The sequence below is a fragment of the Perca fluviatilis genome, chromosome 15 (genome assembly GCF_010015445.1).
Source record: "Perca fluviatilis chromosome 15, GENO_Pfluv_1.0, whole genome shotgun sequence".
In the NCBI taxonomy this organism is placed as follows: Eukaryota; Metazoa; Chordata; class Actinopteri; order Perciformes; family Percidae; genus Perca; species Perca fluviatilis.
In genome coordinates, this window is record NC_053126.1 from 6,134,264 (window position 1) to 6,148,593 (window position 14,330).

A 14,330-nucleotide genomic window follows, 5' to 3' on the forward strand; every position below is an offset into this window, starting at 1 on the left:
TTATCATATGCTTTGTATAATATACATTAGCTTTAGTTACTGTTACTCTTCAGATTAAGATATTATCTTAATCTGAAGAGTAACAGTAACTAAAGCTGTTAAATAAATGTAGTGGAGTATTGCAGCATTTCTCTCTAAAATGTAGTGGAGTAGATAAAGGAACACAACATGGAAATACTCAAGTAAAGTACCTCAAAACTGAACTTAAGTACAAAACCTGAGAAGACCACTCAAGTATTATACCCACTGACACTGGGTTGATATTTTGTTACACCCTCAGAGTAAATAATACTAACCTTTCAAACCAGATCATGTGGCAGAAACTGAATTCAGATCAACAGACAAGCCCACAGGACTTGGCCCAGCCTCGGGAATAGCTGCATAAATGATTCGCGACAGAGGAAATATTGCTCAGAGTGGCTGGTTTACGGGCGGTCGTTTGTGGACTAATGTCGCTTCTTAATACGCAGATTATCACCCATTCTTCAGGCAGGGGGCGGGAGAGAGACTCTTCACCACCACCACCGCCGCTGCGTAATCAGGCAGGTCCAGGGCTGAGGCGCACCGAGCCACACAGCGCTTTGCTTATTGATAAGACTCCTTGGAAGAAGAGGACCGCAAACTACCGTGCTGACCTGCGACGTTTTTGTTTTCCTGCAGACGTTCAGCCTGTGAGCTGGACTTTCGGGACGCATCACGGTTAAAGAGACGCTACTGGGAAGAGAGAAGTGAATTGGATATATTATGTATTTTTTGAAGAAACATCCTTGGAACTTCGCCTGTCTTTCTGAGTGTCCTGAATAGTTTAGTCTTGTGAAGTTTGTCACTTGCCGTTAGGTCTTCTGCTAATTCAATGTAGGCTATTGCGCTTTTAGACGAAAACGCACACTTGTGCGCAAGTTGAACTAAACAGATAAGACTGAACAACACGTTGAAGAAACTCCTGAATTGAAAACTTGGAGGTTTATAATTCACCCAGAACGGTGGAGCTTCTTCTTTTTCTATATTTTCGTCTTCTATTATTATTATTATTTTTTATTTTTTTTTACAAGGGGGGACTTAAACGTTGCGAACACGAGCGCTTTTCTTCTTCTTCTTCTTCTTTGGATATCTCGACCGGAGAGACAACAGTGTGGACAGACCGTCTACGCGCGCGCAGTTCCTCAGGGCGAGCCGCTGTCCCCCCCCGCGCGCAGTGCTGAGGAGAGAGGGACTCTCGCGCTTCCATAAATGCCCGGTCCATCGAAGAGGCTCGAGGCTGGGCAGCAAGATGAGCTCGTGGGTCCAGCTGCTGCTCGCGTTGCTGGCGGCGTGTCTGCAGTGTGGCGTAGCCGAGGTGAGTTTGCATCAGTCCCGGTTTGACGAGCACTTAGTGCACCAAGTGAGTTTTATCGGATACACGAGCACTGACACAATATAGAGCCTATACTGTCATAAAAAGTATGCTGGCTAATATAAACTTAGCTAGGCTACAGTTTAAAAGCTTCTATGTAGCAAATTTTCCCCTAAGAATTAGCCTGCTTCAAAATGAACTAGGCCTAAAGTATGTTTTTTTACGTTTTACACTTGAACACGTATAGGCCTATAATTCTGTTTTATTTTTTATTTTCCTTTGGACTAAATTATGAATAACATTATCAAGAGTATGTGTCCTTCCACACACACACACACACACACACACACACACACACACACACACACACACACACACACACACACACACACACACACACACACACACACACAGACAGACCAACATGATAATCAAATCCAGGTGATTGTGTTTGTTTTAACTTTGGAGTTAGTGCACCTGCTTCAGTCTAGTGTGATAATAAAAATCCAGTCTTTCCTTTATTGCCTCTGAGAGGGGTGGCATCCTCGCAGAAAATAACAGTTATTCCTTCCATTAACTGGCATTATGAATGGACGCCCAGGGGCACACACACACACACACACACACACACACACACACACACACACACACACACACACACACACAGACACGCAGAGCTCGTCCTCTGTGGGTGATGATGAGCCAGGAAACAGAGGCTGCCATGATAGGCCATTCTACAGCTGGATGCCCCACGTGGTGGAGTGATGCACTCATGGATGCGGCTCCAGATGTTGAGCGAGTGCATAAATCAGTCAGTGAGATTCATCGTACTGTGACATGATGCTGTGAAGGCCAAATGTTAGTTACAGTAGACGACCAGGAGATACCGCACTTGCGGTGACACTTTTTTGACACCCAGGGTGAAATTTATCCGAGAGGCAAGATGACACAAAATGTGTGTTGTGGTGTGAAGTGTTTGTCATGCATCAACACAATTTAAAACACTTGTCTTGCCAAATGTCGGGCATCTAAAAACACATACATTAGTGATGTTTTAAGTGCAGAACCCCATTACATTTTGAGCAAAACCTGTAGTTTAGTTTGTGACAGGGATATTGCCATATAGACACAGATGATGCACATATTACTGCCGTTTCCACCTCCAGTGAACCACTTTTGCACTGCTGCTCCATTTTAATACATATTTGTCTGTGAAATATGTTCTTTGAAACTTGTGAAAATGAACAGGCAGTAGTGATATATGGATGTGGGATAGATGAGCAAAGTCTGACCGTCTGCTGAGGTCAAACAGGAAGACCAAACTTAACTGAGGGTCTCGTCTAGGTCAAGTGAGGCTCGATGATAAATGACATTGTTATGTTCATTTATAAAAAAAAAAAATAAATCTTTCCATCTTTCGCCTGAACAACGTCTATAGAAGTAGGTTCAGATGCACATTGAATCAGATTATATCTGTATTTCTGCCTACGTTGACATTTTAGCTGTGTTTCCAACCCAGGAAATTCATCTCCACAATGTAACACCAGTTTCAGCCACTTAAAACTAAACAGGGTCAAACACACACAGTTAACAAGTCAGTCATGGGAAGTGGACATTCAAACAAGTCAAAAAGAGGGCACAACCCTTTGTGAGTTTGCCTTTTTTTCCATCCAGACAGATGGAGGGTTATGGATATTGCTTTAAATTAAAGTAAAACCACTATAAAAGAAGGGGTGTGGGGGTGGGGGGGGGGGTGTGGAACACAAGCACAGAGTTTTTGCAGGATGTGAACTGGCGTCTTTAATTCCTCCTTTCATTCACTGAACCCTTACAATTTAGTGTATGCATGTAGTCTACCATCACACCATGACTACTTCACATAAAGCTAGATTTAGGGTGAAACACAGCTATGATGGAGGACTTTAAATTCCTGTCATCAACCTGTCTTTTTATTTTACGGCCTGTGTAGGCGCACGTAAAAGAAAACTCAAATTTGACAGGCCAAGTGTTCTGGAGGGAGAACGTTACAAAGGCTTTGAGGTATACAACCAGGAATTCCCCCATGTCGAATTTTAAAGTTATAGTATGGCAGCTGTGAAATGATGGAGCCTGTATGCAAGGTTCAATCACATACACGCACTTAAAAAAAACAACAACAACACATTATCATAAGAGAATGGGTTTAAGACACGTCTAGTCTTAAGAGTGAATGATAATTTAAAAGCTGCTAACGTATGAAGAAGTGCATATGTACATTCAGCTGTGGACCACCAAAGAGGAATCCAGACATTTGCATTTAGGGAACACAAACTCATCATTATCCTTAATTGCATTAGGCGCCTTTCCAACTCAGAGATAAATTATGACAAAGGAATTAATTAAAGTCACATTCATCCACACGTTCCAGTTTTGCGCGCGTGTGGGCGCAGTTTCAGGGATTACATGTGAAACCTCACACGTGTGCTGCTGCTGCTGCGCCGGCAGCAAACTCAACCCCCTAATTATGTTCTATTAGATGTTCCTCTCCCCTCCTGGCCACTGCAGCCGCTGCCTGTACCTGGCATTCCTCAATATGTCCAACAAACCTTCAGGGCACGGGAGGATGCTTTAGGTTAGAAATGCTTATTTATGTCAGAATATTTTTTTCCTTTGGACCGTGTAAAATGGCAAACAGTATACGGGACAACTTGAATTCTCATGATATTAAAATGGAAATGTTATCATATGGCAATATAGGGAGCAGTTTGGTTATACAATACAGTTCTAAGTAGGGCTGGGTCGGCACCGACCGAATTGCCTCCTAAGTAGTCTCGCTTTGCCAGACCTTCCTCGACAGCGCTGCGGAGGAAGGTCTGGCTAGTCCACACAGCATTTCGGGATGGGAGAAAAACGTGCTCTGGTTTATTGGCATTTCTTTAAACCAATCACAATCGTCATGGGCTGCGCCGGACAGAGCCATGGTGCCGCTGCAAAATAGCCTCGGGAAGAAACTTGTTTTGGTGGAACGTGTGTACGTTCAAAAGTTGTTTTAGTCATGCGAGAGAAAACTGAGATTGGACAGATAGTCTAGCTAGCTGTCTGGATTTACCCTGCAGAGATCTGAGGAGCAGTTAACCATAGTCCTCAGAAATCCACCGGAGTTTAAAATTACAACACAAAGAAAGCAAAAGGTATCGAACCTCCGAGTGGCACCGGAGCAATCCCGGAAGTGGAATGTCGTGGATATAGACTACCTCCTTAGTATCCGAGTACCGAAAAATGCCTCGTCATTCAATACCCAATTTCAATACCTAAGGAGTAAATCTCATTAGCGTCAGTGAGCCAATAGGTATGCAGCTTGCTTCTACCAAGATCTAATAATGCTGGTGATTGGCTGTCTAACGTTACACGTCGTAGAGACACGCAGGAAAAATGTCTATGTTACACACAGAGACGTGGCTTACGTAGCAGGAGCTGAAAAATAAATGAAAAGATTTGTGCCGTAACGTGTGATGTTGTAATTTCTTTTTGTTTTATGAAATTGATATCGAAAAGTCGTTTCGCCGTACCGTTTACGAACAGGTATTGAAGTCACGGTATTGGTAACGGTACAGGTATTGGAATTTTTGGAACGACATCCAGCCCTAGCTCTTAGAAGTGGTACTGCTAGGTCTCCTGTGTTGCTGCAGATTGACAGAAAGCCAACATTTGTATTATGCCTGTCAAACAGCTGTCTCTCTTATAATGAATAGGGTCCTGCTGTTACTTACTGATATCATCCTTTTATGATCTTGTATATCTTAGTACAGGTCATAATAAATTTGCGTCTACGCACCTATTTTATTAACATGACATACTGAATGTATCGTAATCTTGATCCCGTGGTTGCACGTTGAAGATTACCATTGTGTGTTTAAACATTCTGTCTGTGGATTTTGAATCTGTTTACATCTGTTTTGTTGATCAGAACCAAAGTGTTTATTTAGTATTTCCCGCTTAGACACAAATTGTCATGACAGCAGGCAGGCACCACTGTGAACAAAGGCACACATCCTATAATTAACATCAGCCACAATTAGCCAAGCAGACGGGTTTGCTCCGTTTGGCGAAGGAAAGAAATCATCATGATGACTCCTCAGGGGCAACAACAGCTCTGCAACAGAGATGGAAGTGTAATGCGGCAAGCATTTCCCTGCTGTATTATTTGACTATGAAAAGCCAACCAACAATGTGGGAAAGTCAACGGTGTATAGTAGGGGCAGGATGAGAATACATGTCCATGCATGGATGGCTGCTTCCTTTGGCTAAAACCTGCTTCCCGTAGGGATTCATTATATTCTCCAGAACCTGAAGGGAATCGTACACACAGTTGACTGGACTGGACATCCATTATAAAATCAAACTGTGTTTAAAAAAAAAAAATAGATGTGCAACCTTTCACATATTATATATATTTGCTGATGTATGTTAATTATAAGACAGTGAAGACACATTTGCTCCTTTGAGATCATCTCCATTGGTTCGCGAGCCAAATGAAGCACATCCACAGCATTTAAACCAATGTGAGGACATGTCTCGACCCACGTCTGATCCTCGTTCCATTTTAACCCGTCTTTTATTCATCTATTATCCCTCTTTTTTCAGATGCACCTCCCTTCTCTCCTCTCCATATCACTCCTTCCCCCACTTCCTGACTCCTTCCTGGCTCCTTTGACCCCTAAATGTTAGCAGATGAGAAGACACAACGCCAATAGTCATTCACCCTGCTCTTAGTGACCATTGTGTGTCTGCTTTGGTTAATGCCCCCCCCCCACACACACACACACCACCACCACCACCAACAACCACCCCTCAGCTCTTTTGACCATTAATGACTCAGGGGTTGGGGGGGGGGTTAAACCCACAGACAGTCCATAGAATCACAATTTTGAGCTGTTGCTTGGTTTCTGGTGTGGCGCTAAGGCTGGTGTTATCTTATCCTTTTGTTATTATCCACACACAAAAAAAAAAAAAAAAAAAAGAATTTTCCTACTATCAAGTATTTCCTGTGGAGCCACAACCTGATATTGTTTATAGCCTCCACGCTATGAAACACCATTGTCTTCTAAAAACAAAAAAAAAAATACATAAAAGCCAGACCGTGGCATGGAGTGTTACATTCCTCCATTGTTATAAGCGGAACGAGTCAGTGTAGATGATGTTTAAAGGCCTGAACGGTAACAGTAAACTGAATTTGAATTTGAGTTTGAGAAAGATCTGCATTTTTTGTCACTTTTTTTTTTTATTCAGCATAACTGAAGTATTTTACGGCCGTCACTCTCACAGCCCCAGAGAGCATCACGAACTTTAAGGTAACCTTATGTTAGTCTTTGTTTTAAAGGCTGACAGCAGCTTCATGTTTCTAATCTCAGGGGGGTTGGTTTTTGATAGAAGGGATACCATTTTGTTTATATTTTGATCACCCTTTTTTGTGCCCCAGACGTGCTGCAGTCTTATTCCATTTCCTCACAGGAGTTGTTTGGAAATCCTCAAAAAGCTATTCTTGTAGTCTTGTGCACTGCTAAAAAAAAATAAAAGTCAAAATGGTTATGTGCCTTTTCCTTTTTTCCCATAATCATGTTCTAAGATGGTATAATAAAGATAAAATGTTATTTCTTTGCTCTGTTATATTAATTCCTATACATTGTGTGTTTCAGGGGGAGCCTCTGCCTGCAGCCCTGGTGGAGCTGGTTAGAAACAGCCCCATCTCCTCCATAGAGGACCTTCAGCTGCTGCTGCTCACTGACTCCGTAGGTAAAGACGAGCGCATTCTCATATTACTGTTGATACATACAGTATGCTGACACCGGACTCCGTATTGGGGTGGTATTATGGATCCTAACACAGTTAACTTTCTGCCCAAATCTTTATTTTAACCATTTTCAACTTTATAACCACATGGAGCTAACTGAATCTTTCCTAAACCATTTCTAATGTAATGTATTAACAGTAGTACTAACCAGAACACTGGTGGGTTTCCTAATCTTTTGTATGCATTTTTTATTCAACATCGTGTGATCAAGAGTTCACTAAATAATACATAAACCGCATGTGGGCAATGCAATGAGGAACTGAAAACTATCAATAAGTGGCTACTTTTCTACCAGAATTGTGACTTGTAAACATCAAAAATTCAGACAAACAAACGGAGATACAAGGAGCAGGGAGAATGCATGATCTTAGAAACACACACACACCCTCATGAAAAATACACTAGAGAAAATAGTATAACTCTTTCTATCTCAGTCTCTATTTCTTTCTCTCGGGATGTGCATGCTCATAAGCACAAAGTGACGTGAACTACCCCCACACCCTCTTTGTTTCTCTCTCTCCTGTTTTTGTCTTCTTGTCTATGCTCACATCTACACACCCACACGCAAGGTCTTCAGCTCCTGTTTTATCTCTATACATGCAGAGGGCGCTAGAAGGCCTTAGAATAAAATATAAACCACATGCCGAAAACAACCATTCATGAATAAATTGTGTTTATATAAGTCAAATAATGTTTGTTTATTGTTTTGTCTCAGATGAGGAGGACGGGATTTCTGCAGCAAATGGAGGCCATAGACTACCAAGGAGCCTCGGTGAGCCAAGCCCCCCCTTCTTCCTTTTTTTATTCCCCCACAGTGTAGCGGTTGAAGGGTTTCTTTTTGCGCTCAACATGTGAATTTATTGTACGTCACGAAATACAGAGACATCACTGCTATTACTCTCGTGGCTTCTTTAGATCTTAAAGAGCATTGTCATGCTATGGCTGACAGTTTGTGTGGATGGATATTTATGTGTATAGTGTGGATATCATACTCATAAACATGTTAATAGAAGGTTGGAGTGCTGACATGGAGGATTCCTGATTTTCCTCATGAATGTAAAAGTACTCCATCCTCATTAGTGGAGGACTGCGGTTGTGTTCAGTCTGCCTTCCTGGGAGTTGATTGATGTGACAAGTATGGCTCTAGTGACACGGTAAAATTCTTCCCATTAACCTTTTTTCGCAATCACGATAAAACAGATGTCTGAATTACTGGACACTAATCTACAACAGTCTGAGTGACTTTCCTGGATTCCCTCTAGCATGAGGAGATACTAATGGCTCTACATTAATCACCGCCCCCAAACTATGCCCAATATTTTGATGTGACCTTGTATGTTCAAACAGAACTGAACAAAGATGCAAGTTTCTGTGTAATAGATCAATACAATGCAAAAATCAAAACAAGTCGGATTTTGAAGAAGTTGTGGCATACTCATTTGAAATGCATGAGTTTCACATTATAATCCGCAGCAGATAGAAACAGGTGGTAGTGGATGCTGCGGTGCGAATGCAGGATAGTTGTAGGTGAGCTGCATAAGTCTTAAGCCACTATTGTATAAAATGGTGAATTGTGCTTCAATGATGAGAGCTTCTTATTGTACAAAATACCCATGCAAACAAGCTAGGTGAGTCACTGTGGATGAATGAGTAAGCGTAGTGGAATTGTACGTAAGTAATTAGGCCTCTTAGCAACTTGGGAGGGTTTAGATTTCGGTGGCAAATGTGTTTTACTTATTGCTTCAACAAACACACAAATTGAAGAGGTTTTCTAAAGTCAGTGGCTAGTTCAATATTTAAATAGAGTTAAAGATCATTTTTATAATGCATGCATGTTCTGAATACTAATGCTAATACGAACACAAATACAACCAGTCATACTTAAACATGGGTGGATTAAAAACACAAAGAGACACAAAGCGACAACAAAGCGACAACAAAGAGACACAAAGCGACCACAAAGAGACACAAAGCGACTACAAAGAGACACAAAGCGACTACAAAGAGACACAAAGCAGCAACAAAGAGACACAAAGCGACTACAAAGAGACACAAAGCGGCAACAAAGAGACACAAAGCCACTACAAAGAGACACAAAGCGACAACAAAGAGACACAAAGCGACAACAAAGAGACACAAAGCGACTACAAAGAGACACAAAGCGACTACAAAGAGACACAAAGCGACAACAGACACAAAGCGACTGCAAAGAGACACAAAGCGACTACAAAGAGATGCAAAATGACTAGAAACGTAGAAACAACTCCAAATTGACACACAAAAAACTATGATGAGACTTAAACCGACGACAAAGAGATGCAAAATAACCATACAAATTGTCTAAAAAGAGATGCAAAAGGACTTTTTTCTTATGTAGGGGAAATGCTCAGGATCAGTGCCCAGGGGTCCTTTGTTTCATAATCTGTCCATGCTCACACTCACACACAGTCATATCTCATCCCTCAGATGCCCAGCCAGCTCAGCAGGCTCTGTGTAAAGTTCGTACAGAGGTGGTTGAGGTCACCAGGGCGATGTTGGACCGTAGCAACGCTAACTTCCTGTTATGGCCGCCCTGTGTCGAGGTGCAGCGCTGCTCTGGCTGCTGCAACACCAAGAGCCTGCAGTGCGTCCCTGTCGTCACGCACACCAGATACTTGCAGGTAAGCATTACCAGACACACACACACACACACACACACACACATAAACATACAGTACACAAATGTCCAAACACACACATCTACAACATCCCGGAAAGGCTGCGCTGTCTTTATGTTATACTCAGAATTAACTCTGATCTGACTCCCATCTTCTTCTCAACCTCTCCAGGTCATGAAGATCGAGTACATCAACAAAAGACCCACTTACGCTAAAGCTGTGGTGTCAGTGGTTGATCATGTGGAGTGCCGATGTCAGCCTGCTCCACGTCCCTCTGTGCCCAAGAAAAAATCATCTCGCAGACAGCATAACCACCAGCACCGAAACCAGACACTCAGCCAAGGACATGGACAGGTAAAATATAAAATGCTAATTTGCATCCTACCTGGTGTTGGGGGAATGCTTTTACTGCACTACGTAGTAGGGGTGGAACGGTACACAGAAGTCACGGTTCGGTTCATACCTCGGTTTAGACATCACGGTTCGGTACGAGATCGGTACAATGGAGGGAAAAAGCAAAACAAAACTGCAGAAGGCAATTTTTTTTATTGTGCATGTCTCAGGCTGTACCACCTATTGTCATAAAGTCTCTCCCCTGAGCTAGCTGCAACAGCCTGAAGTGTGTAAAGTAAGATGTAAACAATAAGTACCCCACATCATCTCCAGACTCCATCTGTAACTTGTAAATCAGCATCTCTGTTCTCTGCAAAGACGAACTAAATTACCTGATTAATGCAACATTATCACGACGTCTCCCGGCCATTTTTCACCGCAGAAAGCTGCTGGCCCTGCCTGGCTAAAGCTAATATTGTTAGCCTGAAGAAACAAGGTGTCTGTTTCCGTTCATTATCACACCTCAACACTTCTGGCACCTGCTTCACAATTAAAGGCATAATCAATTTTTGTGGAGCTGAGGAGTCTTAATTAGCTTTGTAGCAACTTGCCAAACTTTTGGGAATGGCTTGAATGTAACGGACATTCATTAATATCAAAAAGCTACGCACTAAAGCTTTAAATGTGTAGGACTAACACTTTGGTTGAGCATCAATGGACTAAGCTGAGATCTAGCTGAATTTAATTTTTTAACTTGTTTTTTTTTGTGAAAGGTCAAGGTGCACTCCAAGGATGAACTCCATCAGTGGGATGAGCTGAAGCAGAACCAGAGGGCCCACCTGGAGGACCTCCTGGAGCATCACTGGAGCCCCAGAGGAGACACCTTCACTCAGCCTGGAGAAGGATACAGCCTGGTTAGGGAAGAAACATCTCGCACTGGAGAGGCTATTCCTTTTGCTCCACACTGGGCACATAACTCCACCAGGCTCCTTGGGACTAAAGACCAAACTGAGATTCAGGAGAACATTTCCTCAGTGGACAATCTTGGTGCTGAGGGAAAGAACCAGTTGGTAGAAGGTGGGGAGTTGTTGCTGCTCAACAACACTGAAGGGGAAGTTAACGAGGGAAACGAGAGCAGGGATGAAGGCACGCAAACGTACAGTCCATTTTGGCAAGAAGACAGATCCAAACTTTCAAAGAGCCACACGAGTGGTTCCTCACACCCTGTCACTCCAAATTTTCAAGCCAAGCTCAGTCCTACTGAGGCGCCCGGTGAGAGAGTTGGGAGCAGGTTCCGACCGACCAAAGAGCCAAATCCAGAGCCTCGAGAACAGGCGAGACGAAGAGACAATGAGACTCCCAAGGTGGTGAGGATATTACAGATCGAGGAGGAAAAACTGGAGCAGGAGAGAAAAGAGCTTCTACTTCTCCACAAGAGGCTGGACCAAGAGAAGGAGATCCTGAGACAGCAGCAGATGAAACGTGAAGCGGAGGAAAGGGAGAAAGAAAAGGAAACGGATAGACATCACCTGCATGGTAAACATCATCATCATCTGCAAACAACTACAACACAGAAAACAGGTATAAGACATTATTGAAAACTGTGGGTTACTAAAAACACAAATAAGAATACTAGGGCTGAACGATGAATCGCTTTCAAATGGAAATCGCGATTTGAAAGAATGCCATTAGGTAATCCTGAACAGCGCAAGTAAAAAATGTTATCTCTCTTTTCATTATTATATGAACTGTTTTTTCTTAAGATACATGCTGATTGTTTACAGAAACAGTGGATTTTTCATTTATTTTGTATTACTTTATTTAACAGTATTGTAGAAGGTGCAATATGTAGCTAGAAAAACCGCAAACTGAATCATAATTGCAATATCTGGCAGGAAAATCGCAATAATTTTTTCCCCCCAAATCGTTCAGCCCTAAAGAATACTAACATTTAGTAACCTGTCATGATAAAACGATGTGCTCTAAGGAAACTCATGAACAGGTTTTTATTTTTATTGTTCTGTTAACTATCGTGCATTTTTAACTCACAATAACCAGAGCCGCAAGAGAAAAAGTCATAGACTTTTGGTCATTTTAATACTATTTAAATCCTATTCCGACAGCGACAACATCTACAACAACTACACAGCAGCCATCAGCTCCAGCAGGCCCCAGACCCCCAGCCCGTCCAAAGAAAAGGATGAGGAAGAATCGCAAACGAATCAGCAAGGCAGCTATGAGAGCAATGCTAATGTAAAGCTAAAATAAAGCCAGGTGAGTTCCCCCGGATATTTACATGATAAAGTGAATGTAATATTTATATTTACTGATTATAAAGGTGCTTTATATTCAATTCACTGTGCCAGTATGTACGCAGTTCAAAATATCTCTTCCTATGTTTCCCCCTTCAGGGACACAAAGTGAACATGGTGTATTTCTTGGATCCAGAGGTGAAGCAGAGTGACTCCCTTCATATAAGTATTTATTCACGTGTCAGTAACCTGCTCGTCCTGTGAGATCTCCTCCGTAACACTACTAATGACTGTCTGGTGAACCTGTAACTACACCTGTGTGGAGTAAGAGGAGGGCAAGAAGAAAATGGGATATAAATAAAAAAAGGGGGACCTGGTCAAGAAAATGCTTGGCTCTGCAACAACAGTTGCTGGTATGAAGTCACAATTTTCACCCGGAAACTGACAAATTGTGTGCGAGCACAGAACCTGTGGGGGATGTGAAACTGCATCGCTGTAAAACTGTGGACAATGGTGCAATTTCGAAACTCTTTTTGAAACCTTGCTTTGATATCAACAGAGAGAAACTGCACTTATACGTATGTTGACAGAACCGAGTCTACATGGGGTTTAAATGACGTTTGTTGCTGAAAGACTTTTGTGGTAACAACGATGAGACGGACGATTTGGTGGAAAAATGGACATAACAATTTCGTTTCATTGAAGAATCTGTTGTATTGTAATTGGATAATCTTAGAGACAATCATCGATAGACTGCAACAACAAAGGATGTTGACTAAAATGAGCAGTATATTTCCACGTGTGATAAAATTCATACTGAGGGCTCAGTGTTGGGAAGATAAAGCTGTGTAGATTTACCCTACTAAGGCCTGATATCATTTATTAGCTCTGTAAAAACAGTGATGGTCTCTCTTTAACCATATTAAATTGTATTTAACTCCTTGCAAACACTGGAATTACACAGATGTGATTGGAGGGCAAAAACATGAAAATGTTGCATTTCAAAATCTCATTGTAGGTGTGAAGAAAAAGGTGCTATCTGAACACGAGGTGATAGCGTTACACCTGCGACCTGACGTTGTGCTATTTTTCCTATTTATTTATCTCTGCCATTACTGTGGATTAACTTTTTATACGAATACTGCATACAAGATGTGGTTGAGATACGTAACAGTGCTTTGTGATGGCTGGGTGGTTCAAACAGAAAGAAAGACAGAATAAAACAAAAAAAGATAAAAACCTTTGATGTCCTCCCAGGATCATGCAGTGTTAAACTTCTATGTAAAAAATATGTAAAAAAAACAACTGTGTGTTTGTTTTGTATGCCTAAGTGTGTGGTGTAGTGTGTGCAATGGATTGTGCCTACAACTACTGTACACTTCTGTCATGCATCTCAATACCCATGTAGAAGCATGTATCTGTTTCTCTCATTGATAAAGACATGTCTCTCTTCCGCTGAAACAATCACATTCCTTTTGAACTCTGGGAGGAGGGGAAAGACACCTAGCCTACAACACATTTTTCTTTAAGTGCCCCTACTGTTTTTGTTTAATTAAAGCTTTAGTGGGTAACTTTTTGATATTAATGACCGTCCGTTTCATTCAAGCCATTGCCAAAGGAGTTGATACAAAGATAATTAAGGCTATCAGCTCCATAAACCTCTCTCTGTATTTCTCAGTATGGCTATGTTCAGAAGATTGTGGCGTCCGGTGACTTTCCCGCGCAGAAACTCAAGTGAGATAATGACCTCTTCTGAAGAGTCCATCGTGTTTTTTTTTTATCCTCCGTGTCCTCCTTGGCTACTAGCAACTGTGTGGGGGAGGGGTGGGGTCGCGTGCGCAGTCACAGAAGGCTTGTGTCATGTGGACGCGCTGACAGTTTTGTTGTCAATACTTAGAAGTCCTCATGGGGGAGACAGAAACTAC

At 42.0% G+C, this 14,330-nt stretch overlaps 1 protein-coding gene across 2 annotated transcripts; it reads left to right on the top strand.

Annotated features, from left to right (window-relative positions):
* Positions 1 to 396: 396 nt before the first annotated feature.
* On the top strand, positions 397 to 13,866 carry pdgfbb (platelet-derived growth factor beta polypeptide b). 2 transcript variants are annotated; one of them, XM_039825742.1, is made up of 8 exons: positions 397 to 1,336; positions 7,009 to 7,105; positions 7,879 to 7,935; positions 9,630 to 9,823; positions 9,992 to 10,174; positions 10,927 to 11,734; positions 12,277 to 12,427; positions 12,565 to 13,866. In XM_039825742.1, the coding sequence occupies exons 1-7, from the start codon at positions 1,271 to 1,273 to the stop codon at positions 12,408 to 12,410; spliced, it is 1,539 nt and encodes a 512-aa protein (XP_039681676.1). In that variant the 5' UTR covers positions 397 to 1,270; the 3' UTR covers positions 12,411 to 12,427; positions 12,565 to 13,866. The 2 variants fall into 2 exon arrangements, with proteins under 2 accessions (XP_039681676.1, XP_039681677.1); XM_039825743.1 differs by lacking the exon at positions 397 to 1,336 and having other exon boundaries at positions 7,015 to 7,101.
* Positions 13,867 to 14,330: the final 464 nt, after the last annotated feature.

Excerpts from the sequence above, each read along its gene's own strand:
- pdgfbb (XM_039825742.1), top strand. The coding sequence starts at position 1,271 with ATGAGCTCGTGGGTCCAGCTGCTGCTCGCGTTGCTGGCGGCGTGTCTG. Across the intron at positions 1,337-7,008 it reads TGCAGTGTGGCGTAGCCGAG|GGGGAGCCTCTGCCTGCAGC; the intron begins GTGAGTTTGCAT and ends TGTGTGTTTCAG. Across the intron at positions 11,735-12,276 it reads AACTACAACACAGAAAACAG|CGACAACATCTACAACAACT; the intron begins GTATAAGACATT and ends CTATTCCGACAG.